This window comes from Narcine bancroftii, unplaced genomic scaffold (assembly GCF_036971445.1).
Source record: "Narcine bancroftii isolate sNarBan1 unplaced genomic scaffold, sNarBan1.hap1 Scaffold_135, whole genome shotgun sequence".
Taxonomy (NCBI): Eukaryota; Metazoa; Chordata; class Chondrichthyes; order Torpediniformes; family Narcinidae; genus Narcine; species Narcine bancroftii.
Window position 1 is genome coordinate 233,815 of NW_027211870.1, and position 26,586 is coordinate 260,400.

General features: G+C 40.9%; 1 protein-coding gene across 3 annotated transcripts in view; it reads right to left on the reverse strand.

The window, feature by feature from the left end:
• LOC138750416 (microtubule-actin cross-linking factor 1-like) overlaps nt 1-26,147 on the reverse strand; it is a 30,125-nt gene extending 3,978 nt beyond the window's left edge. The window contains exons 1-7 of one of the 3 annotated variants that reach the window (XM_069912461.1): nt 22,242-23,133; nt 15,193-15,402; nt 10,745-10,973; nt 10,196-10,512; nt 9,167-9,334; nt 6,366-6,489; nt 4,744-4,839 (exon numbers count right to left, since the gene is read on the reverse strand). In XM_069912461.1, coding sequence (XP_069768562.1) covers nt 4,744-4,839; nt 6,366-6,489; nt 9,167-9,334; nt 10,196-10,512; nt 10,745-10,973; nt 15,193-15,402; nt 22,242-22,382 — 1,285 coding nt within the window. In that variant the 5' untranslated portion in view covers nt 22,383-23,133. Of the gene's footprint in view, nt 1-4,743; nt 4,840-6,365; nt 6,490-9,166; nt 9,335-10,195; nt 10,513-10,744; nt 10,974-15,192; nt 15,403-20,884; nt 20,942-22,241; nt 23,134-25,773 lie in introns of those variants that run through there. The other 2 variants (XM_069912462.1, XM_069912460.1) reach the window with 2 other exon arrangements.
• Nucleotides 26,148-26,586: the final 439 nt, after the last annotated feature.

A 26,586-nucleotide genomic window follows, 5' to 3' on the forward strand; every position in this document is an offset into this window, starting at 1 on the left:
GAAACAAAAGTCATTCAAGGGAAGAGATGAACAGAGTTGAGGAAGATCACGCGAAGATGACCAATGGTCTTCAGCTCAAAATCATCTTCACTTTTTCGTAAAGATTCAGAGACAATAGAAACCCTTTAATCCCCTATCCCTCTATCCCTCCCCATTCGTCGACAACTCTTCCTCCCTCTCACTCCCTCTCCTTCCCCTCTACCTCTCACTCTCTACGAATATCCCTCCCCATCCTCAAAAACTCTCCTTTCCTCTCCCTCTCCTCCTCTTCCCCTCACCCTCTCCCAAAATCCCTATCCCTTCCTCAACAACTCTCCCTCCCTCTCCCTTTCCCCCTCCTTCCCCTCCCTCCCCTTCCCCTCTCCCTCTCCTTCTCTGCCTCACCCTCACCCTATTATTCCCCCTTCCTCGAAAACTCTCCCTCACTCTCCTTTCCTCTCCCTCTCCTTTCCCTCTCCTCCTCTTCCCCTCACCCTCAGCCTATATCGCTCCCCCTTCCTCACCAACTCTCCCTCTCTTCTTTCCTCTCCCTCTCCATCTCTTATCGCTCTCCTTCTCCTCTTACCCTCACACTCTTCCCTATATCCTTCCCCATTCCTCGACAAGTCTCCCTCCCTCTCCATCTCCTTCCTCTCTCCCTCTCTTTCTTCTCACCCTCCCACTATCCCTCCCCTTCCTCGACAACTCTCCCTCCCTCTCCCATTCCTTCCACTCTCCATCTTCTTCTCCTCCCCCACTCTCTCCCTATATCCCTCCCCCTTCCTCGATAACTCTCCCTCCCTCCCTCTCCTTCCCTTCCCCTCACAATCTCCCTATAACCCTCTGCCTTCCTTGACAACTATCCCTCATCCTCTTTCCCTTCTCCTTCTCCTTCTCCTCACCCTCTCCCTATATTCCTTACCCTTCCTCGACAACTCTCCTTCCCTCTCCTTTCCTCTCCCTCTCCTCCTCTTCCCCTCACCCTCTCCCAAAATCCTTATCCCTTCCTCGACAACTCTCCCTCCCTCTTCTTTCCTCTTTCTCTCCTTCCCCTATCCATCTACTTCTCCTCTTCCCCACACCCACTCCCCCAATCCCTTCCCTTCTTTGACAACTCTCCCTGCCTCTCCCTCTCCTCTTCCCCTCTAACCCACCCCCTTCTTCGACAACTCTACCTCCCACTCCGTTCTTCTCTCTCTCCTTCCCCTCTCTTATGCCCCTCACCCTCTCCCTATATTCCTCCCCCTTCCTTTACAACTCTCCCTCCCTATCCTTTTCTCTCCCTCTCCTTCTTCACTTCCTCTCCTTCTCCTCAAACTCTCCCTGTATCCTTCCCCCCTTCCTCGACATTTCTTCCTCTCTCTCCTTCCCCTTTCCCTCTCCTCCTCTTCCACTCACCCTCTCTCCCTCTATCCCACCACCTTCCTTGACAACTCTCCCTCCCTCTCCTTCCCCACTCTCTCTCTTTTTCCTCTTCCCTTCACCCTCTCACTATATCCCTCCCCCTTCCTCGACAACACTCCCTCCCTCTCTTTTCCTCTCCATCTCCTTCCCCTCTCCCTGCTCTTCCCCTCTCCCTCCCCTGAGTGAGGTGCTGGATTTGGGAGGGGTGAGGTCAAATGCAAGGGAAAGTCTACAATATATCCTTTCTAGCATTGATGGAGAGAAGGATTTTGAGCTGAACGCTCTCTGCTCCCTGAAAGAGACAACATGGTGGAGAGGATGGTAAAGAAACATCCAGCCTGCTGGATTTCATGATTTGGGGCACTGAGTTTAAAAGTTGGTGAGTCAAGTTACAGCTGTATAAAATTTTGGTTCGCCGCATTTGGAATATTACGTAGTGTTCTGGTCCCTGAATTCACGGGAGGATGTCGAAGATCTTGTAGACCTCTATCACGTCTCCTCTAATCCTTCTACACTCCAGCTCTGCGAACCTTGCCTCATGAGAATTGTTTCCCAATCCAGGCAGCATCCTGGTAAATCTCCTCTGTCCCCTCTCCTTCCTATAATGAGGTGACCAGAACTGAACATAATATTCTAAGTGAGTCATACCAAAGATTTATAGATTTGTAACATGACCACTCTACTCCTGAATTCAAACCCCCTATGAAGGAATCTCAGCACACCATAATCCTTGTTCACTCTCCTATCAAACTGTGCGGCAACCTTGAGAAATGTGTAGATTTGCAACCCAAGGTTCCTCTGTTCATCCACACTCTTAAGTAACCGACCATTAACTCTGGACTCAGCCTTCTGGTTTGTCCTTCCAAAATGCATCAACTCTCACTTAACTGGATTGAAATCCATCTACCACTTTTCTGCCTAACTCTGCATCCCACCTTCATCATTTTGTAACCTTTAACAGCCTTCATCTCCATCCACAACTCCTCCAAACCAACCTCCGTGACATCCGCAAACTTACTGACCTATCCATCCGCCTCTTCATCCAGGTGACATGAAAATCACAAAGAGCAGGGTTCGCAGAACAGATCCCTGCGGCACCAACCTCCAGGCAGAATACTTTCTTTCCACTACGACTCTCTGCTTTCTTCCGACATGACAGCTTTTATTTCATGCAGGTAATTTTTCGCTCATCCCATGACTCAGGACTTTCTGAAGGAGTCTCCTGTGACTGACCTTGTCAGATGCCTTGCTAAAATCCTCGTAGACCACATCTATCACCCTACCCTCATTAATTTCTTTTGTAACCTCCTCCAAAGACTGAGTTAGATTTGTGAGGCCAAAGCTTGCCTTCACAAAGACATGCTGACTATCCTTGAGTAGAGTGTATTTCTCCAGATCTTCATAGATCCCATCCTTAAGAATCCCTTCCATTAGTTTACTCACCAATAATGTAAGACTAACCCTAATTCCCAAGATTCTCCCTATTACCTTTTTTAAACAAGGGGACTCCATTTACCATTCTCCAATCCACCCGAGTCAAACTGCCGTCTATCACTCTCCTTTCCCACGTGAGTGGTGCTGCTGTCTCACCCCCCCCCCCCCACACATCTGGGTCACGCTGCTGCCTCTCCAACCCACCCCCCCACCCCTTCACCAAGGGTCGATATCGAACACTTTGGAGATCCCTAATATGTAATTTAAAGTAACTTAATGTCACTTTATTTGATTCAGCAGAGAGTGAGGCAGGGAGGCAAGGTTAGGGGGGCTTTACTAAAGCTCAGCCTGGAGTGGTAGTTAATCCGCCACAGTTGACATGGTGTTGCAGTCGTGCTCCAATCTTCAAATATGCCTGGATGTAGCAGGCATGGATAATTGCCGTTGATTTGCCACAACCCATTTTTTATACACTTGTGGATGCATGAAACTATGCACCAGCTTTGATCTTTTTCAAACTTCGAACATGCGAGGCAGGAGCTTCAATTGTAAGAACCCATTTACTTGTTTCAGATGGTGAAGAGAATCAACATCCACGTCATTCTGTGCATTTCTAAATGGCACATTGGGGAAGTAGTGAAATCAAATTGCATGAGTGGATGCAATTGGTTTGGATGAGACCTTAAACCACATCCTATATGGTTTTTAAAGAACATACAAGATTCTATCGTACAATAAATTCTGTTCTTTACCCGGCCTCGGGCCTAGTCGGTTCGAGCAGCGAGTCGGAGGAGACGGAGACCAGAGTTTGGGCAGTGTTCGGAGGAGGAGCGAGTTGAGAGTGACAGGTTTAATTGGTCAAGGCCAATAAAAGGAGGAAAAGGCAAAGGAGAAGCCAGAGAGGAGTGGCCCAATGAGAGAGTGGCCTGGTGAAAGAGTGGGGCTTCGAGGCTTTGGCTCGAGAGGCTTCACCGTATAGGGGCTGAGGTCGAGTATCTAGATTAAGGTAAGACTATATTTTTTTGTTATTTTCTCTTTCTAAGGTGAGGGGGAGAGAGAAGGGTTGAGTGTGAGAGCAGTTTGCTCTTTTCAGTGTCAGATGTGAAAGGTCCTGGAGTCTTCGACCTCCTGGACATCCACGATTGCACTAGGTGTACTGAGCTGCAGTGTCTCAGGGACCGTGTTAGGGAATTGGAGCTGCAGCTCAATGACCTCGACCTGGTCATTGAGAGTGAGGCCGTCATAGATAGGAGCTATAGCCAGGTGGTCTCAACAGGGCCACAGGAGGAGGATCAGTGGATTACATTTAGGAGAGGGAAAAGGGAAGAGACAGATACAGGAGGGGGCCCCTGTGACTGAAGCACTCAACAAATTGTACTCCTCCTTGAGGAGCATTCAGGCTGGGGAAGCAATCAATGGCTGTATCTCTGGCATAAGGTCGGCCTCTGTTGCCCAAAAGGGTAGGGAAAGGAAGAGGAGGGTAATAGTTATAGGGGATTCGATGGTCAGGAGGACAAATTGGGGATTCTGTGGATACGAATAAGGAAACAGATTGGTAGTTTGTCTCCCTGGTGCCAGGGTCTGGGATGTAACTTCTTGTGTCATTTCAGAACAAGTTGGATAGCTGCATGGATGTGAGGGGATTGGAGGGATACGGACAGGGAGCGGGTAAGTGGGGCTAGAGGAGCTCACTTAAATCGGTGTGGACTCGAGGGGCCGAGAAGTCCTGTATCCGGACTGTAATTGTCCCAGCCAAGATTTATCTTGCAATCAACATCATTAGGTCATTCCTGCATTGCTATTAGGGACCAGTTATGTGTGCAAAATAGCAATGTTTCTCAACTAGGTCAACGACCCTGCTTCATCAATCCAGAAATAAAACATTTCCAAAATCGCAGTGGTGAGAAGTGCCAGGTAAAAGTAAACCTTCGAGATCTTCCACTTGGACATTTGTCCGTTCCAACGTCCTCTTCTGCTCTGATGTTTCCTCACGCAAACGCTGGAATCTCTGTTCGATGGTAGCTAAAATGAACACAAGGTTCTGTTACACATACATTTAAAAGTTTCTTCAAAGGTTTACCACAAGGTTCCGGTGTTTTCATCCCAACAAACACATTTTTTGTTTTCGAGAAAGGAGAACTGTGGGTTTAGTAATATTTAAAGCAATGCAGAACAGAAGATGACGAGCAAAAAGTAGGGGCAAAAATGTGAGCAAGGAATCAAAAAAGTTTGGAGGGAATCAGCGTGAAATAGCAGACGAGTGAAATGAGGAACAGTGAAAAGGAAGGGACATTTGCAAAAGGAAATGGAGAGAGAAAGAGAGGGACAGTTGTGCAACTCTTTGTTGAAAACATGTTGAATTCAAGGCCTTTTACTCATCGAGAGGAGCAGGTGAAGTGGGGGGGAGCTGGGGCCAGGGAGGAGCAGGAACAACAATCAAAGCTGAATAGAGAAGACTCTGAGAGCAGCTGCAACCGTTCTCACCAGAACTGTATCCCGCCCTTCAGGTGCTCAGATGCATGGATCTTCAGTGCCCTCCCAGCACAGCACGAGAAATCCCCTCTCATTGGTGGTCTTTGAGCCATCACAGCCCTAAACACTTCCTTGGCTGCATGTTTGCCAGATGTTCCTACTTGGTAAATGGCCGCTGCTTAACCTTCTACCATTTCTACATACCCTCTATTTCTATTAATAACTGATCAACAAGACAAACACACTCTTCAGAAAATATAGAATTTCTGAGATTTAGGAAAGAAAACAAAAATGTATAAAAATAAATGAGCTGATAGAGCATCTGGAAAAAAGAAAAGCAACATTAACATTTCGATGGAGCTCGTGACTTCACTGCCTTGCTGGCATATTTTAACATTTGTTTCCTATTTCCAGTCTTGTTTCTATGATTGGAAGTTGTCTGGTTTCCAATCATTCAATCTCCTCTTCAATTGATGAGCCACGGACAAGTATGCATGACTGGAGCCTGGCTGCTTTATTAAATAATCGCAGAGCATCACTTTCAACGAATTCACTGCAAGAATTCCCATTTGCCGCCATTTTCATTACCAATGCTCCAAGTATGGTTCTTAATTCAGTACCTTCAATGCAACAATTTTATAAGACCCAACACTTCTAAGATGCACCACTCGAGCAGAAATTTCATTCAATAAACACACATTTTGCAATACTATTGTGATTCTGGCCTACGAGTCTGAATCACTGACCACAATTCACTGGAGAAAGTTCTATTGAACTTTCTTAAATACTGCATTTTATTCAAACATTTATTGAAGTGTGCACAGTTCTTTAGTTAATGGTCATTTTCAGAGCTGTTTATGAAATGATAGCCTATTTATGACGTGCTAGGTAAAGATGATTCAACATTTGAAATCCAATCAATTGCAAGAAATATTTTAGAATAGTTCAAAGAGGTTGGTGGGTCCCCACTGGTAATTTGCACATTTTGAAAATGTCTAATTTTCCAGCTGGAAGCATCACTTGTATTTGTTTAGAGAACCATTTTTTGATCTAAGGAGCAAATGTTGAAATGGTACCTGTGGTCTTTCGAAGCTGGAGTACATTTGGAACAACGTCAATGCTCAAGGACAGCAGGCACTTTGCTGCCTCCTGTAACTTTTCGACACCATCTTCATGTTCAGAAATTTCTCCCTGAAGGACCTGTGATTTCAAAATGACACAATGACTCATTCACAATAAAATTAATATTTCTTTCTGTATATCTTAGATTTGCCGATACTTTGGTTAATTTCGATATTGTCTTTGGGTCAAGGAGATAAACAGCCTGTGAAGACGATTCTATAAATTATCATAAATACCAACAACTCTCTGGCCTGCTTTGGGGTGAGGAGGCAAACATTTTCAAGGACCCAATAACCACAGGATATTGGAATTTTCTCAAACAACCAGATCAAACTTTCTATTGATCATTACTCATTACTCATTAATACTTCGAGGTATTTAATACGCCTGATGTTTGAGCATTTTCTGATGCTGTTGAGCTCATCATCTTTATCTTGTCTACATCTCTTGACCGGCCCTGAAGTCCCCTTGCAAACCATCAAGGTCACAAGAAAATATTTAAAAATGTTCTGATGCTTAGATTTACATCAGCATTGATAAAATAATGCTGAAGAACTCATTTGGCTTTTCACCACTAATGGACATAGATTTGGCTGCAGAGGGTTATTCTGCATTATCGTTTTTCGGCCCGTCCGTCCACTTTTACTCCGGATGACCCCTCTCCTCAATCCATCATCCTTCAAAAGTAAATATGTGTTCTCCCTCAGCAATCTGACCCGTTTGCAACTGCTATTCCCACGAGCACTTAATGGACCACAGCTTTTCTCCATGACCATCAATCCCAGGCCATTTACTGCAATAAATGGTCCGACTTTTCTCTGACTGCATGAGCAGAAAAGCCCTCCACTTCAGAAAAGCAAAACTGGAACTAGTGATTTGTCTTTCTGATTCAAATTCCAATTCCTCAAACATCAACTCCAGTCAACATGATGCCATTAGTTTAGTTAATGATGGAGAAGGATAGGTCTGGGACTCGGGTTGAGGTTCTAAATTGCAGAAAGGCCAATTTTGAGGAAATGAGAAAGGATTGAGAAGGTGTTGACCTGGAAAAGTATGTGCGGGGTCAGTGGAAGACCTACAAAGGTGAAATTTGGAAAGTACAGACTTTGCATGTTCCTGTCAAGATTAACAGGCTTAGGAATCATTTGGAAGTAGAGAGGTGTGCAGCAGGTATAGACATCACAGAGCAAATGAGGTGCTTGAAGAGTATAGAAAATGCAAGAAAAAACCTCAGTGAAGTTATCCTCAATGAAGATAGCAAGGCTATCTGGTTGATAATGCGGTAAATTGGATCAGCAAGTTTGCAGGTGACACTAGGATAGGAGGTGTTGTGAACAGCAAAGAAGATTTTCAAAGCTTGCAGAGGGATCTGGACCTGTTGGAAACATGGGCTGAAAAATGGAAGATAGAATTTAATGCAGATGAGTGTGAGGTTTTGCATTTTGAAGGACAAGCCAAGAAAGGACATACATGGTAACCAGTAGGGCAGTGAGGAGTACGATAGAACAGAGGGATCTGGGAATACAGATACCTCATTCTCTGAAAATGGTGTCACATGTGGATAGGGTTGAAAAGAGAACTTTTTGCACATTGACCTTGATAAATCAAAGTATAAAGTATAATTGACATTGGTGAGACCCAATTTGGATTATTGTGTGCAGTTTTGATCACCTAACTGCAGGAAGGATGGCAATTGTGCAGAGATTGACTTGGATGTAGCCTGGACTTCAGGAGTAGAGTTGTAGGAAAAGGTTAAACAGGTTATGATTTTATTCCCTGGAGTGTAGAATGAGGGAAGATTTGAGAGAGATATTTAAAACGATATGGAGGACAGAGTAAATATAGGTAGGCTTGTTCCACTGAGAGCAGGTGAAATACAAACCAGAGGACATAGGATAAGGGTGAAGGGGATAAATGTAGGGGGAAGGTGAGGGAGAACGTCTTCACACAGAGTGAAGAGGTGGGAGAGTGGAGCAAGATGTCCGTTGAAGTGGTAACTGTGGGCTCAATTTTTAATTTGAAAAGAATTTGGACTGGTACATGGATGGGAGAGGTATGGAGGGCTATGGACTGGGTGTGTCAGAGGGCCTCGGCAGAAAAAGGGTTCGGAACAGACAAGAAGGGCCAAAGGGGCCTGTTTCTGTTCTGTAATATTGTAAGGTTCTATGGTTCGAATACTTCTTTGAAATAAATCAATCTCTGCCACTTTGCAAACAAATCTTACCTCCAAATGTGCTCCAAGTCACCACTTGCCTCCCACCTCCCTTCACCTGTTCCTGAAACCCCCATCTATGGAGTTATCGTCTCTGCACCTGATGATTCCATTAATGATTTGCTGAGATTTTTTGCTCTGCTGTTATAATCTTGGAGGTCGTCCAAAATTCTGCCACCATTCCCTTAGTCACCAGGCCCCCATTAAACATGGATAAGGTCTGAGGAAACCCATACTGAAAATAGACACACAATGAGAGCAGAACTGTTTGGCTTCTTTGTTACAGTTTCCAATCTTGCCCCCACCATCTGGAAGCAAATTGGCTGTTGGATCTTCATCAGGCTCCCATTAAAACCTGACCAAGGTGGAATGAATGGAGCTCAACTTCCTATTTCAGGTGCCAAACTTACAACCTCCCATGTGGCCTTCACCACTGTTATTGGATGTGCACATTAACATTATTTCAAAGCATTCATTATTCTACTCGTAAATTAGAATAAGCAACATTACACAGTGATTTATGAAATAACAACTTTAATTTACCATGATATTTTCAAGTTCTTGCTGCAAGATTTCTGGATTAGAGATGGCCTCCAGCTGAACCATTCGTCTTTCTGTTTCAATTCTCTCTAGCCACAAACGCAGCTCATCTGCCTTCTCTTGCCATTGTTCAAACAACTTTTTGCCAAGACGGGATCCAAGTCCAATGCACTATAGAGTGAAAGAAATGAATGAGTATGTGGATTTTTAAAATGTACGATTTTGTGATGCTATCAAATATCGAGTGTCCAATCGATCCAAAATGGGTCAAGCGATACATTACTGGTCCATTACTTATGCCAACTATCATTTTTTTGTTCCCTGCATCAAGTTTTTTGAGGGTCACAGACAAAAAGGCAATGTTCACTTCTCACCAAAGGTGAAATGCCTGTTACCCTGCCGTACTGTTCCATTTTCTTATTATGTCAATAATTCTTTTAATTAATATTTTGAGTTTGCTTTCAAAATAAACTGATTGTCAGGAATATATCAGAAGCATTGAAAACCTTCACAAATTTAGTGTGTCAGTGAAGATTAGACAGAAATTTTTTTGGGGCTGGGCTTGTTCCAGCCGAACACGCTGCATTTCTGTTATGCCATTCAAGCCTCACCGTTGAGTTTAGGAATATTGAACCAGCGATGTGACCTTTGTGGATTCGACACATTACACCTTGTTCAGTGACAAATACACGTGGGAGGCCAGTCTGGAAAATCTTCACCAGTTATGATCTGTTCGACATTTGATTTTATTAAAAGGAAATGAGATCACGACTTATTTTCTGCAATGGTCTCCGTCCAACTTGAGTGAGTTCGGCCACCAAGAGAGCTCCACAATACTGGAAAGATTTGATCATTGTTCCTGTTCTTCATGGGTATTATTAATAACAGCCGCAAACCTTTTCCAGAGCCACCCTTCTAAGACTAAAACTTACACAAGTTGCTCAGTCTATCAAAATGCTCTCAAGTTACTGATCTTAAGTAAAATTGGAGTTTAAATGCTATTAATCTAAAAAAAATGAAGATATGTCATACTTCTGATCGAAGTGTGTTGAAGCGAGCATCGGCGCTCTCAACCGTCTCCTCCACATGTTGGCTTATGGCATCAGGATCAATTTGGATCTTGTAGCTTTCAATTGCATTCCTGATTTCAAAGTGAAAGGCAGCATCAAAGACACTTTTCCAAGATCGTCTGAGGTGTCTTAGATCCCCTTTGTGAAATTGAAGATCTTTGAAGAGGAATTGCTGCTTCTTAAGTTTGAATGTCAATGACGTGGAGTCAAATTCCCCAGCTTTAATCTTTGTTAGTTCCTTCTCCAAATGAATCATGAATGTTTCAAATTCATCGTGATCTGTTTAAAGGAATATAATGGTCAAATATTTAAATGTTTTAAAGCATTCAGAATGGTCAAAAAATACCAGATTATCTAGACTTTGACACATTGACAGGATCCTGTAATAATTACAAGTTGGGGTTATTCCAAACCACATGTAGCTTTCTGTTGTCTTACTTAGAATTCTTTTCAACTCTCAGTAAATAGTATTTTATAGTAATCTGGAAAATAAATGAATACTTTCCCTCACATTTTCGGAACTTCTGCAATTCTAGATGCAGATCCTCAATCACATTTAATTGAGAATCTGCACTTGATAAAGCGGATTCGTACTCCTCCATCAAGACATTCAAGTTCTCCTGCAGTGCAACTTCCTCGTCTCGCAAAGGGTCCTGGACATTTTGTTCCAGGAAAGTCTGAGCTGCCTCTGTGGCCAAAACCAACTCTTGCTCTTTCCGGGACAACTTTTGGCGATGTTCCTAGAAAAGAAACAATCCTAGGTTCATTTTTATTGCTCCAAGTTGTGTTGGGGGAGGTAAGATTTCTATTTATTGCATTTGCAATTGAAATAAAATATTCAGGTTTCCCAATTTATTAAAAATCAGGGTACCAAAACACCCTTAAATACACACAGGAAACGTATTTCAAGTCTAGAAACCTAAACGGTTTTATCCTTTCGGAGGTTTAATCAACTACCTTGATCTACAATTCTTTGCTTGTGTCAAAGGATGAATCCTGCTGAGATGGAATAGAATATATTCCATATTTAATTTGACTGACAAGAAAATAAATCCTCTCCTTCAGTATTTGTACACAGTCCCTTCCCCATCAAACAGACTTACTTTAAACTTAAGCACATTAAACTTTTGTAATTTGAATGATCTCATCCTTATCTTTCTATTCAGGGATTTAATATTGTTTCATGATGTAAAAGAGAACACGTGAAATCTAACTAGAGTTGACTGTGATCTAGTCAGGAGAATGTGAACTAGTTTGTAACTGTGTAAGAATACACCCTTCTGACTGTAGTAACTGTCGTGCACCACTGTGGGGTGGGTGTCTATGTATATGAGTGTGTGAACAGTTTCAAGAGATGGTGGATCTTCTTGTCTTTTTTTCTTCACTGGTATCACTGTTTCCTTCACCCCAGACTTGCACATCTTCGCCCAGTGGTTTGCTATGCCGTAGGCTCCACATTCAGAACCATATGCGGGACAATCATTTTGGTCACGGAGGTGTGTTGTCTGCTGCCCTTCCTACAGGTCCTGGGGGTGGCACTTTTCTGATTGTATTTTTTATAGCATCAACCCTTCCTTCTCTTTGCTGTGGGTAGGTCTGCATTGATAGGGATTTCATTTGTGTCCTCGTGGATTCGAAGACTCTGCCTGTTTCTATATCTTTGGCCAGTTTCAAGCTATCCTTCCCTATAAGAGACTTTTGCATTCAGGATGGGCATATTAGTGGATCAGCTAATCTTTCCTCTATATCCTTCCATCTGCATTTTGCAGCATTAATTTTTGGTGTAGTAAGGAAGTTAGTAACAGTCTCATCAGTCTCTTACACAAAACCTTGAAATTCATTGCATTCAAGTCTAGGATTAGAGCTGAGTTCAAGGTGAGAAACAACCTTTGCAAATATCTGCTCTGGATCATTTTTCTCCACCCCGTAAGCTCTCAGCTTTTAAATAAGTCACGGCCTGGCTCCCCTGTCCAGACATGTATAGAACTAACCTTCTCCTCGCTGTTGCAATTTTAAAATAGCTTTTCACTACTAAATTGTACATCTGCTGAAACGTTTTGAACGATTCAACAATGTCTTCAGCCTCCCGTCCATCACTGGGTGAACTGCTGTTGCACCAGCCATTCATTTCCAGGTGTACTTTTTCTCTTCTTCCCCTTCAGATTTCAGTCACTTCCAATCAATTTTATAGTTTTATTCTTGTTCTCTTTACCGACCACTGCCAACATGTTCTGTCTCCGTGTTACCTGGGAGGATTCTTAAATAACTTAAAGATGCAAGATTCAAATAACAGAAGGGAGTTTACTTACTGATGCCTTCCACCATCTCAGGAAACTGTTCACACTCATACTCATGTATAGGTGCCCCCCAGTAGTGCACGACGGTTACCACAGTGAGAAGGGTGTATTCCTAGGAAGTTACAAAAGAGTTCACATGATCCTGACGAGATAACACACCCATCTCACTGTCGTAAATGTCGTGCACCAATGTGGGGTGCATGTCTATGTGAGTATGAACATTTCCTGGCATGGTGGAAGGCATCAATAAGTAAAATCTCTTCTGCTATTTGAATCTTGCATCTCTAAGTTATTTAAGAAGCCTCCCACACAGAGACATAACGGTGACTTTATTGTATTTATCTTTACCATTTTGTTCAACATCCTTTGGACTTGACAAGACTTTATTCAAGTCGCCTTATTCCAAAACAAACCAGGCTGTCAAGCACACACAGGGCAATAATTTGCATATATGTTAAGCAATGCTTTACGAAAAGAAGATAACACCAATTGGTAAATGTTTAAAGATCTTTGCTCTTTTTTAACGATGAAAATCTGACTTGAGCACTGCATATTAAGGAATGACAAACATGAAAATCTATCCCCATTTTAGTGAAAACATTCTGGGTTATTATCATTTTCACATTAGTACTTCAAGATGCAGGTGTCCCTGCCAGGGCCCAAACTGATTAGTTCTGCCTCACTGCCGGCAATATCATCATGGACCACCTTCTTGAATAGCTGTCATGCTACTTGTCAAGGTCTTTCTACAAAGTTGTAAGGTTGGGAGTTCTGAATTTAGCCCCTGAGAAGGGATAGGAGTGTAAAGGGGAATCAGCAGGTAGTAATGTTCCTACAGACCTACCGCACGTCCCTGTCCATGTCAGGTGGCACCTCTTTGGACATATTCTTGGAGTCGAGTAGATGTCGTTCACTCCGTTGATAGGATACAGGACCACCTCAGTGGAGAGAATGAATGGAGGGCCAATCAAGCCAACTGCTTTGCTCTGCTGTTGAGGTCCTTGGGCCCTTTGGGAATTGTGCTCATCCAGTCAAGTGCGGAGCAAAGGTTCGCCACCTACTGCTTGACAGGTAGCCTCTGATCTGCTTTGGTTATTACAGTACTCAAAATGGCTGGTCCATGTTAGGACCACAGTGAGAAGGAGACCTGGAGTCATGTGACAACACCCAAATGAAGTACCATTATGCAGGTTATTGGTGAACAATGCCACTTTATGTCACAGTGTGTGGGCCACACTTTCCATCGGGCAGCTGATTATTAAAGTATGGCTGTGTCTGCTTTTGGTAGATGGACCAGATACCAGAAGAATTTGCCACTTTGTCAGAAAGATGTCAGTGCATCAACTGTGACAAGAGGTGCAAAAAAATCTGGACTGAACTTCTTCAGTCTAGTCCTATTTGCACTTGGTGTTCCAAAGTAAAATAAATGGGGTGAAAGTGATTTCTGTGATGGTGTCGGAAGAACCTGATGGAACATGCTAGAAAGTGTCTTAACCCCAACTTTGTTATTCAGAAGCTGAGGCCTACCTCCACTGAGAATGAGGTGACCCTTGGTCCCTCTTTTCCTGTTTACTGTTCATGATCCAGCTGGAATGACGACAGAGCTCAAATTTCATCAGCGGTTAATTCTGTCTTTGGAATGTTATTTTTTTTTCTGCATTGCCTGCCCACTGTCCAATGTTGTAAGATTATCAGTCTGGCACCTCATGTGCATCTGAATTCCCCATTAAACCATGGTGATGACTTGTCTTGGTTGTAATGGGAGAACTAACGATGGTAAGTAACACTTTCCTGCTGCAAATGTTAAAGGCCCATCGTACCTTTTGGCCACTGTGATTCCAGCTGTCAATTTATTCTGAATCTATCCCATTTAGCACAATGGTGCTACCACACATCAGAATTGAGGGAGCCCCTGGAGAAACATGGGATGGATCTTTCTGCTCCTGCTGTCACCAACAGTTGCTTCAACAACAGGAAAATTGTGGTAGTGAGGGGGTGTAGCCTTACTCACTCTCTTTTCCAAACCAATCCCTAGATCTGCACAAGGATCTGGCCTGGTTGAGTGGACGAACAGTGACGTTGCTACGCCAGAATTCATTCCGGTGGTGTATGCTTCCTCAACCCTTTTTGGTTGTGAATAGCTTGCATGGCCCATTCAATGGGTTATAAAGAGTTAATCACATGAGTGGGTGCTGGAGTTATCAAAATAGGGGAGGAGGTTCTTCCCTTTACAACATCAATATCCACATTATATGTGAATACAGCATTACTGAGGTGAAGAGTTTTTGTTAAGAAGCTGCCATGGTGAGATTGTTAGTGAAGGGTCTCTGTGACCATCGTCAATCACTGCCCCTTCACAAGTAAGTTAATCATATTCCCGTCATCTCTCATCACTTGCGTGACTGGGCCAGAACAAAGAACAGTAAGTAGGACTGAGTTAGAAAGAGGATCTGCTAGATCTTTGAATAGGATTGGGAGAAGATCGTCAAAATTCAATTCAACATTATTTGGAAATTGTGTTAGTCATTATTTAAGTGAAATTTATTTAGTCGCCTTTCATCAAATCTGTACTGATCAGAGGTTCTGATGAAAAGTCCAATCCAAAATATTTTTTCAATTGTTCGAATATACACTTATCCAAAACACCTGGAAGTGTTCATACCTTCAGGCCTTGCTGGTGGTCATTCAGTCTTTCGCCCATCTCAGCAAATGACCCCATCGCATCGTCCTCTTCCTCCATCTGGAAACCATCACCTAATGCGTAGAATTCGTCTTCGGTGATATGAACTCCATAGTGACCCTCGACTGCCAACCATTTCAGAAGATCACCTACTGTCTTCTTATGTTTTTGTAGGTGATCTTCTGTTGTTTCCTACAAATTGCAAAATCCTGTTAGTTTGAAGACGTGTTGTACTTTCCTGGCAGCAATTCCATATTCCCTCATCTATTTGCAAACCCTTGGGATTGAGGAGGATGTGAAACCACTTGAGTGGAAGATGCCTGTTTATAAACAGGGGCCATTCCACACCATTTCATCGGAATATGCACATGGGCAACACGTGGTCTTGCCCAGTCTTGGATCAATACGAAAAGGATGGAAAATACTAAAGACCAGCCTCCTATACACACACACGGGCATCGACGGAATTCCGCTTCATCATTTCCCTGCTCATGTCTCCCTAACACTGCCTTCATTTCTCGGGCCCCTTCGTCTAATCCCTCCCCTTTCATTTCAAAGGCCTTCTCTGCGTCTAAAGCAACTGCTACTGTTGGCGCTTTACTCCCTTCTACTGCATGAATTAAGTTAATAAATTTACAAATATTGTCTGTTGTGCGTCTTTTTTTAATAAATCCAGTTTGGTCTAGATTTACCATTTTAGGTACATAATCTGCTAATCTGTTTGCTAATAGTTTAGCTATTATCTTATAATCTGTGTTAAGTAATGATATTGGTCTATATGATGCTGGTGGATCTTTCCCTTGCTTTGGTATTACTGTAATTATTGCTGTTTTACATGAATCTGGTAAGCTTTGTGTTTTGTCAATCTGGTTGATTACTTCCAGGAGGGGAGGAATTAATAAATCTTTAAATGTTTTATAGAATTCTATTGGGAATTCATCCTCTCCTGGTGTTTTATTATTTGGTAGTTTTTTTTTATTATCTCTTGTATTTCTACTATTTCAAATGGTTCTGTTAATTTATTTTATTCCTCTATTTGTGATTTTGGTAGTTCAATTTTAGTTAAAAATTCATCTATTTTGCCTTCTTTCCCTTCGTTTTTAGTTTGGTATAATTGTTCATAGAATTCTCTAAAGTTTTCATTGATCTCCGTTGGATTATATGTGATTTGTTTGTCTTTTTTCCTTGATGCCAATACCATTTTCTTAGCTTGTTCTGTCTTAAGCTGCTATGCTAGGATTTTGTGCGTTTTTTCCCTTAGTTCATAATATTTCTGTTTTGTCTTCATTATGTTCTTCTCCACCTTATATGTTTGTAGTGTTTCATATTTTATTTTTTGATCTGCCAATTCTCTTCTTTTAGTTGTATCTTCCTTCATTGCTAATTCTTTTTCTATATTTACTATTTTCCTTTCCAACTGCTCTGTTTCCTAATTATAGTCCTTCTTCATCTTGGTTACATAACTTATTATTTGCCCTCTAATGAACGCTTTCATTGCATCCCATAGTATAAACTTATCTTTCACTGATTCGTATTTATTTCAAAGTACATTTTAATTTGTCTTTCAATGAATTCTCTAAAATCCTGCCTTTTAAGTAGCATGGAGTTTAATTTCCATCTATACATTCTTGGAGGGATGTCCTCTAACTCTGTTGTCAATATCAAGGGTGAATGGTCCAATAATATTCTAGCTTTATATTCTGTTTTTCTTACTCTATCTTGCTTACGAGCTGATAACAGAAATAGGTCTATTCTTGAGTATGTTTTATGTCTACCCGAATAATATGAATATTCCTTTTCCTTTGGGTGTTGTTTCCTCCATATATCCAAAAGTTGCATTTCTTGCATCGATTTAATTATAAATTTGGTTACTTTGTTCTTTCTGTTAATTTTTTTCCCAGTTTTATCCATATTTGAATCCAAATTAAGGTTGAAATCCCCTCCTATTAATATGTTCCCTTGCGTATCTGCTATCTTCAAAAAAATATCTTGCATAAACTTTTGATCTTCTTCGTTAGGTGAATATACATTGAGTAGATACCAAAACTCCAAATATATCTGACATTTTATCATTACATATCTCCCTGCTGGATCTATTATTTCCTCTTCTATTTTAATTGGTACATTTTTACTGATTAATATAGCTACTCCTCTTGCTTTTGAATTATACGACGCTGCTGTTACATGTCCTACCCAATCTCTCTTTAATTTCGTGTGCTCCAATTCAGTTAAATGTGTTTCTTGCACAAATGTTATATCAATTTTTTCTTTTTTCAGTAAATTTAGCAGTTTCTTCCTTTTGATTTGGTTATGTATTCCGTTAATATTTAAAGTCATATAGTTCAACGTAGCCATTTCATACTTTGTTTATCTTCCCTTTCCGTTTCTCCATCATCATCTTTCCTTCTTATCCATTTCTGTTTTCTTGTTTTGAACACTTTATAAGACAACATTTCTAAAACATCAAACATTTTCCTTATTCTCCTATTTAAAACTTCTTTAACCCCATTCTCCCCTCCCCCTCCTGAGTTGCCCTTTATCTCTTGTTGGGCAAACACATCTCCCCTCTCCATTTGGATTTGCGAATTCACTCGCAAATGTCAACTGATTTTGCAGTGACCATAACTCATCCCCACCCAGCCCCCCACCGGAAAAGATTTCAATTTTCATATGTAACAAAGGTCACTCTTTTAATTCCCTCCTTATTCCCTCTATTCCCTTTCATTCCCTTATTAATTCTTATCTATACTCTATATATTTTCCTCTAAATACGTATACATTCATGTATACACACACATACATACACATCTACATATATATATATATATAATAAATATATATTAATATATATATATATATATAAAATATATATATATTATATATATATATAATATATACATACATATACCCATATACACACATACATATAGTTCGTGGTCATTTTTACTCTCATTACATGTCTTCATCTCTCTGCTTGTTTTGTAGTTGTTCTGCAAATTTTCGTGCTTCCTCTGGATCCGAGAATAGTCTGTTTTGTTGCCCTGGAATAACTATTTTAAGTACCGCTGGGTACTTTAACATAAATTTATATCCGTTTTTCCATAAGATCGTTTTTGCTGTATTGAACTCCTTCCTCTTCTTCAGGAGATCAAAACTTATGTCTGGATAGAAAAAAAATTTTTGACCTTTGTATTCCAGTGGCTTTTTGTCTTCTCTTATTTTCTTCATTGCTTTCTCCAATATATTTTCTCTTGTTGTATATCTTAAAAATTTTACTAAAATGGACCTTGGTTTTTGCTGCGGTTGTGGTTTCGGGGCTAATGTTCTATGTGCCCTCTCTATTTCCATTTCTTCCTGTAATTCTGGTCTTCCTAGGACCCTGGGGATCCAATCTTTTATAAATTCTCTCATATTCTTGCCTTCTTCATCTTCCTTAAGGCCCACAATCTTTATATTATTTCTTCTAATGTAGTTTTCCATTATATCTGTCTTCTGAGCTTACAGCTCATGTGCCTCTTTAACTTTTTTATTAGATTCTTCTAATTTCTCTTTTGTCCTCTACTTCCATTTCTACGATTATTTCTCGTTCTTCCACATTCTCCACTCTTTTTCCTATCTCTGATATGACCATTTCTATTTTATTCAATTTTCTTCTGCATTCTTAATTCTTCTTTTTATCTCATTAAATTCTTGTAATTGCCATTCTTTCACTGATTCCATATATTCTTTGAAAAAAGATACATCCATTGTCTTCCACTTCTTTCTGTTCTTCTTCTTCTTCTTCCTCTGGATTGACTATCTGTTGTTTCCTTCTTTTCTTTTTACCTTCTTCTTTCTTGTTGTCGTTATTGTCTCTGTTCTGCACCAGCTGCTGTGCTGCAGGTGTCTCTCTCAGCTGTGGAGATGGACTCCACAGCTGTTTCCCCCTCCCGTCAGTGTGTTTTTTTTCTTGCGCGGTTGCGCACTTTTACTCGGCTCTGTGAGCCATTTTTGTAGTCCCGAGCCCGGGACTTCCACTGACCTGAGGGAGCGGGCTTCTCTCTCCGCGGCGGGCCTCCTCGGACAGGTAAGGCCTTCACCTTCTTCTTCCGACGTTCTTTCTTCTTCTCTTCTTCCCGTTGTTTTCGACTTTTCTCTCTTCGCTGCCATTTTCTTCTCACCTTTATTTTTACTTTGTTTTAAATTTTAATCTTGTACCTTTGTGTTTTGTGCGTTTTTTTTAAACTTTTCCGGAGAGGGCTGGAATTCCCTGACCGGCCACTACTCCATCACGTGACTCCCCCAACTGGATCATCTTCAGCTGTCATCATTTTCTTAGTCACAGACCTAGTTACCGCACATGCAGGATATATCTCACCATCCTCTCTAACCACATCCTTACTAGGCCAATTTGTCAATCTTAAAACTGACCCAACTTTATTCTCTGACAAATCATTCCCCAGCAAAAACGAGACACCTTGCATGGGTAACTCCTACTACAACAGTTCCTTTGACTAATTCTGAATTTAGCACAACCTTGTGAAGCAATATTGACCCTACCTCATCTCCAACACCTTTAATCAAAGTTGTCTCCTCTGTGTCTGTCCTTTGATCCACAGTTAAAACGGTTTCTAACAACAATGACTGAGCAGCCTCAGTATCTCTAAGAATGTTAACTGGAACCTGTGGTTCTCCCTCCTTTATTGAGACAAAGCCCTCTGACACAAAAGGCTTGAAAACATCCATGACCTACTGATCAGGTTATGCACCTCTGCTCTCCTTAAATTCCACTGTTTCTGTATACATGGTTCTGGTTAAACCTGTTTTTACCTTTTCTGTTTCAAGACTAGACAGTCACACGACCAGCTTTCTTACACAAATGGCATATAAATACAGAAGTTCTGTCCTTTCCTACCTTTCCTTCATCTTTTTTCTGAACATTTTCTCCAGACTTTATTTCAGCCCTACTATCCTGCTCCATCCTAACCTTATGAACAGGTTTATTAATCTGGTCCACATGAGCTCTCTGAAAATGCCTATTATTCTGGAATGTCCTTTTGTGAGTCTTCCTCAACAAATTTTCCTTCACATGTAATATTTCACTATTATAATCCTCTACGTTTGTACTTTTCTCATCCAATGTTTAACTTCAACAATTTTCAATGCCTCAGAAATAGCCATCAGTTCCTATTTTCTCACCTTCTGCAGTTCTGCAGGTGATGGTTGTAACAAAAATGTATCAACATCCATTGCTGCAGTTTTTCCAGACGCAAGCTTTCTGTTAGCTTGTAAAAATAGCCTGCAAAAACATCCCAATCAACTAATAAATCATGAAACTGCAATGTTCAAATCCTAAAGGATGAGCCCCCATAAAATGTTACGGAGTCCAGATGACCCCAAAAACCAGTAGCAATAGATATGCACGACAACACAGGGTTATTTAAACAAAAGTAGTTTAGAATTTTATTTGAACATGAAAACAGAATTGAACTTTAACTTATTACTTAACCTACCTAACCCACTTAATCCGCCCTCAAATACTAAGTGCAGGTGAGTGTAATGTGTATTGAAGATTAGAAAAGTTTTTTGGATCACAGTCCAATCTCACTGGTTGCAGGCAATTCTTGCAACAGTGCTCATACATTAGCATTAACAAAGTTCACCAAGCTTTGGTGTTTAACAGACAAATGGTTACCACTCAGAAGGGCTCTTGCTGGTTTTCAGAGAGAGAGATTCCATTTCCAGAGCATCTGCAACTGATTTCTTCTTAATTAGTCTTTCTGACAGATCTTGCCCCCTTCAAGGTTCTCCGGATGATCCTTTTTCTTTCAGGTCATCTTTCAGACCACCAGTCTTCTCCTTTGACCAGGCAGCCTTCCAAAGTTTGGCAGCTTGTCCCTCTGGAACAGATTTCTCTGACTCCTTCTCTCTCACTCCCTCCCTCTCTGAGAGCAAAGCTGTTCTAACTCTGCCTGCTAACGCCACATGCTCTCCTAGGCAAGCTGTATGTGGATACTTTGTTGCTCCTTTGCAAAAAGCAGGATGCAATAATCCTGCTAAAATTCTGGCTTTTCAAATGTGTGTGTGTGGAAGCTGCTCGAGTAATTCATTCCAAGCTACCTCTAAAACTCTTGTCACACTGCACATTCAGAGATCTGAGAAGAACCCTTGGCCGAGCCAACTTTGCTTGAAAGTAAACAACAATCACTAGCGATCTGTGGTCGTCTCAGCCTTCCTTAAGATAGGTTGCAGACACCACTTTATCAATTAGTGCATTGGATCAGGTAGTGCCGGAAATACACAGAGAAGCCGCTGTGTGGAGATTTCACAGAAATACAGTTTAGAAGCAGGAAAGGATCAGATGTTATTGAACAACAATGAAAGGAACTATTAGCATGTGGTCTACAAAGTAACCTTCTTTTTGTATACTTTATTTAAAATCAAATTCAAAATCCACAATAAAATACATCATATTAACATACAAAAATTTCCCCCATATATACCCCCCTCCCACCCCCTCTCTTAGCTCCCTCCCATCCTCTACAACCTCAAACTAAAGAAACAAACCATCATAGTCGGGTTTGATGTCACCAATCAACCATGACATATTTAGACCCATACATTTCACAGAGGGACCCGCACATTAACAAAAATGGTAGACGCATGGCGTAAATTGTAAGTTATCTTTTCCAATGGAATACATGATTGCAAGTCCATGTGCCATCTCTGAATACTTAATTCAATTTAATCTTTCCAGGTTATAGCTTTACATTTTCTCGCTACTGCCTATTCCAACTGAATAAATGCAATTTGAAATGTATCCAATTTCATTTCCAAACTCCATTTTACTTCATATGTCCCAATAAAAATTCCATAATTCCATTCAGAAAGGGTTTCACCTGATCACCTAACCATACTGAATGTAAAAAAGACCCTATCTATTCCCCACATTGAAAACACATATCCAAAGAGATAAATCTATACCTCTTCAACTTCTCAGGTGTTAAGTAAAGTTGATGAATAAAATTATAATGAACGAATCTTTATCTTACGTTTACTGGCTTAGTCACACTGTCCTCACATAATGTCATCCAATCATCCTGAGAAATTAAAACCGACAGATCCTTCTTCCTTTTACTTCTCACTTTATAAATATCCGACTTAGGCATCTTATTTTGTAATAAAGCATACATTTGTGTAATCAATCCCCTTTCCCCTCCTTCAATAATTGAACATTCAAATCTCTTCCTTCGAGGTAATCTCAAACTGTGTCCAAAATTATCTAGTAACAAAGTTGGTAACTAAGCATGGACCTGATCCATATTTTTCATTCCATCATTGATATGAAACAAAATTTCCAGCTTCATAACAATCTTCGGCCAAGATAATACCTTTCTTTTCCCAAATATTCAGGAATACGTGATTTATTTTTATACAAAGCTTATTTTAATACAAAGGGTTTTAGCCGAAATTTTGCCCTCAGCACCAATAGCAACGTTGGTCCGATACCATATTTCCATGAAATGTTTTAACACCGGTAAAGGATAATTTTGGAAAAGTTGAGCATTCCATTTATAAATAAACTGTATCATTCTTTGTTCATGAAGCTGAGCCATTTGGATTTTAGCCCAACGTAAACATTGTTGTGATCCAACCATTCTATTAATAAACTTGAATTGTGCCGCTTCATAATAATCCTGAAAATGTGGTAATTATAAAACTCCAAGTCAATTTTTGTATAGATACTCTTGCCAATTTACCTTTTCATAATAAAGATCTTCCCAGCACATGGAAATCCTTAAAACCTTTTAGGAATCCCACATGTAATTGATTGACAAAAATACTGAATACGGGGGAAAACATTCATTTTAAAACACTGTCGTGATGGACACAACCAAGAAAGACTCAGCCACCACATTGAAAGCCATTAATGACGTTTTTATTCAAATTCAGCCCACGCCCGCTTAAGGGCAGCCTAAGCTCAGTCACCTCGTGCATTGTGATATCAGAATCGCTGCCCCAGGCGTGCGCTGGGCAGGTGACTTGAGGCAGGGAGAAAACCTTGACAGCGCCATCTTCCCATGGCTGCTCCGCCATGTGGCGTTATACACCATGGGAGACTGCGCCGCCACATCGCCCTATTAAAGTTATCAGTAAATCTTTCCACCTATTTAAATCTAATTTAATTTTATGCTATAATAGTCTATAATTCAACTCATATAAATGATTATAATTATCATCTACATTTATCCCAAAATACTTAATTTTATCCAACCGCTTAAATGTAACAATATCTGCAGTTTGCAAAATACATTCTTGTCAAAGGCATCATTTCACTCTTATTCCAATTAACCTTATATCCTGATAATGCACCACACTGTTCCAACCTTGCATGTAACCTTCCTAACGACTGCGTAGGATTTGTTAAATATATCAAAGCATCATCGGCAAATAAATTCATTTTATACTCTTCCTCATTCGCCTTAATATCTTTAATATCACTATCTTGTCTAATCATTCGCGCTAACGGTTCAATAACCAAAGCAAATAAAGCCGGTGACAAAGGACACCCTGTCAAGTTGATCTAGATAATATAAAAGAAGAAGATACTTGTCCATTTGTCACCACTCTAGCCAATGGATTTTTATATAAGGCCTTCACCCAACCAATAAAGAGTGGCCCAAATTTAAATTTTTCCAATACCTTAAACAAAAATCCCCATTTTACTCTGTCTGCAAGGTAACCTTGATTAGAGAGAGGCATTAGATTAGATGTATTTTTTAGATTTAATTTTTCGAGTTGTTTTCTTTTTCTTTTTATTCTTTTGTTTTGTACAATTTATTTCAATAAATGGGTTCACCATATAGATTATTTCTTATTACATTACAACTCCGATTATCTGAAAGGGCTGTGACCAACCGGCTGCTGCCGAGAGGCCGCTCTCCTGGACGACGGCAGGACAAGGAATTCTTCCAACCACTTGCTGGGAGTGAGTGGTGTGCAGTTTGATGGGAGAGTTGGAGAGAAAAGTCAATAGGGGAAGGTAAAGAAGGAATAGAAAAAGAGAGGGGAGGGAGTTACCTGAAACGAGAACAATCGATGTTCTAATTTCACGTGCAATAATTTTTTTTTCAACCTGAGAGGTTAGTTTGTCTCTGAAAAATATTTCAGATAAATGAAGATTCCTGATTTGTTTTGGATATCTTCATTTATTTGAATTTTTGTAAACTTTTGGATAAATGAGGATTTCAGCGAATCTGATTTTGGATGATTGGAGTTGGAGTGTAATTGTTTTGGAGGTTAACAAGTCATCCTGAATGTAGTTTCATTAACTTTGTTTTCTTCGCGTGTCCTTACTCGTAATGGAATGAATTGTCACGTGGTTTTCAGATTTCTGTATGTATGCTTATATGTTAAACTCAATAAAAACATTTTACCAAGAACAAGCATGTGGTCTTGCAGGTAAAAGTCACAGTTAAAACTTAATGACTATTTTCAAATCCACTGCAAAGCATTATCTTCATCATGTGAACCATGGCAGTGAACAAAACAAAAGTATCTGGAAAAAGCAAGGCAAAACACCTTTCAGGATTGGCCCAATGAACATTGGTTCAAGGGTTGCTGAAGGCATTGCAACTGAACACATGGCACAGGGTCAATCCCCAGAGACATTCAGATTTTACACCTATACACTCAAGGCTGAGGTTTCTGACTTGAATTTGATGAAAGGCAAACCACAGATTCTTGGTGCATCTTTACGAAGAACACTCTTGTTTTGATTTCAGCCAGAAAACCAGGACTCCAGTCTTTCATCAGTCTTTCTTCCAGGGCAGAAACCAAAGGAAAGGGTACATTCTTCTGGGGGTCCTTGGTTAATATTTACTCTTAAATCACCATGGCAGAAACACAGAACATAGAACACTGCAGCATAGTACAGGCCCTTCAGCCCTTGATGTTGTGCCAACCCATATATTCCTTCCTAAAAAAAGCACTAAACTCTCCCTACTCCAAAACAATAAAGAGAATTTAATTCCTGCCTTTGACAGCCAATTGTTCCCAGAAGAAATATTAAAAATAATTATACTTCAAATGTAACAACAGAAAATGTTGGAAATAGTCAGCAGGTTGGTCACCTCCTGACTTGCTGGGAGTTTCCAGCCTTTTCTGTTCTTATTGAAATATCCAGTAATTCCAGTTTTATCATTTACACTTTAAAGCTTGGGGATCCTTTGTGCTGTGAAAGGAAAGAGAATGTTTTTCATTTTAATTTACAAAAATAAGACTATCTTGACCCATTTATTAAGTAGGAATGTATAAATTCCAAGTAGGATTCACTTGTTGATGACCTTGTTTAAGTTTCAGAATAAATGAAGCACCCAATCTGTAGATGCTTTGGAAAAAGATAAGACAAAGCATAACTGATTTACCAACACTGAATTGGAGATAATTAGCTGCGAAACACCAAACTCTCCTTATAGGATGAGTGTCTGATGTTTACGTGAGTAATGAACCTTGTGCACACAGTACAACTTATGTTCATTTCGACATTGCCTCATAGAAGGTTTCACACGTGACCGAGAGTACCTGCTGCGTGTTTTCTTCCCTGCGGTCGACATTGAAGTCTGACGATTCCTCCGCAGCAACTCGGGAATGAAACCACCTGCCTCTGATCTTCTTGCAGCAGTTGCACGTCATTCTTTTCCGAGGAGTGAGGGATCTCCTACTCTGCTCCTCTTCCCCAGCCACTCGTGCCACTCGTAGACAGCACAAGGCATTGCCCATTCTCCTGCAAGTCACACGCGAGGTGTTTCCAGTGACGTGTGATGTAGTAATTCAAATACGTCACCACCGTGAGCCTCACTTGGCCAAAAAGCCCTGGTATTCGGCAAAGACTGTGCCACGCGCTCGCACCACGTTCAACCCTCACAATGAACACGACTGCAGTCTCAGCAACTGGGTTTGCTGGCTGTGTGATGTCATCAATGGGTTTATTGTTACACAATAATACAGAAAGACAAGTGAAACCATGGTAATCTCCCAATATTTACTCTCTCGCTATGATGTCACAATGAGACCCCAACCCCCCCACATTCTCGGAATGAATGTACTCAAGGGGCAGTTTATATTTGAGGGTCTCCCGCCAACCATTGTTGTCGGGGCAGCCAGGTGGACTCCTCTTGTCATTGCCCCTCCCTCCCAGGTAGTCTGCACCCACCTGGATCGGGTGCCAGGGGGCTATAAGGAGATCGGGGAAGTGATTGATACCCTCCTCTATGAGGGGGTGTGATAAGACAGCCCAATCTGGCCTGTCTGTAAGAAAAATGACACGTGGTGAATGTTTTCGCAAATTGGACAAATTCACTCCCCCGCCCCAACTCACTCTGGCTGTGGTCATTT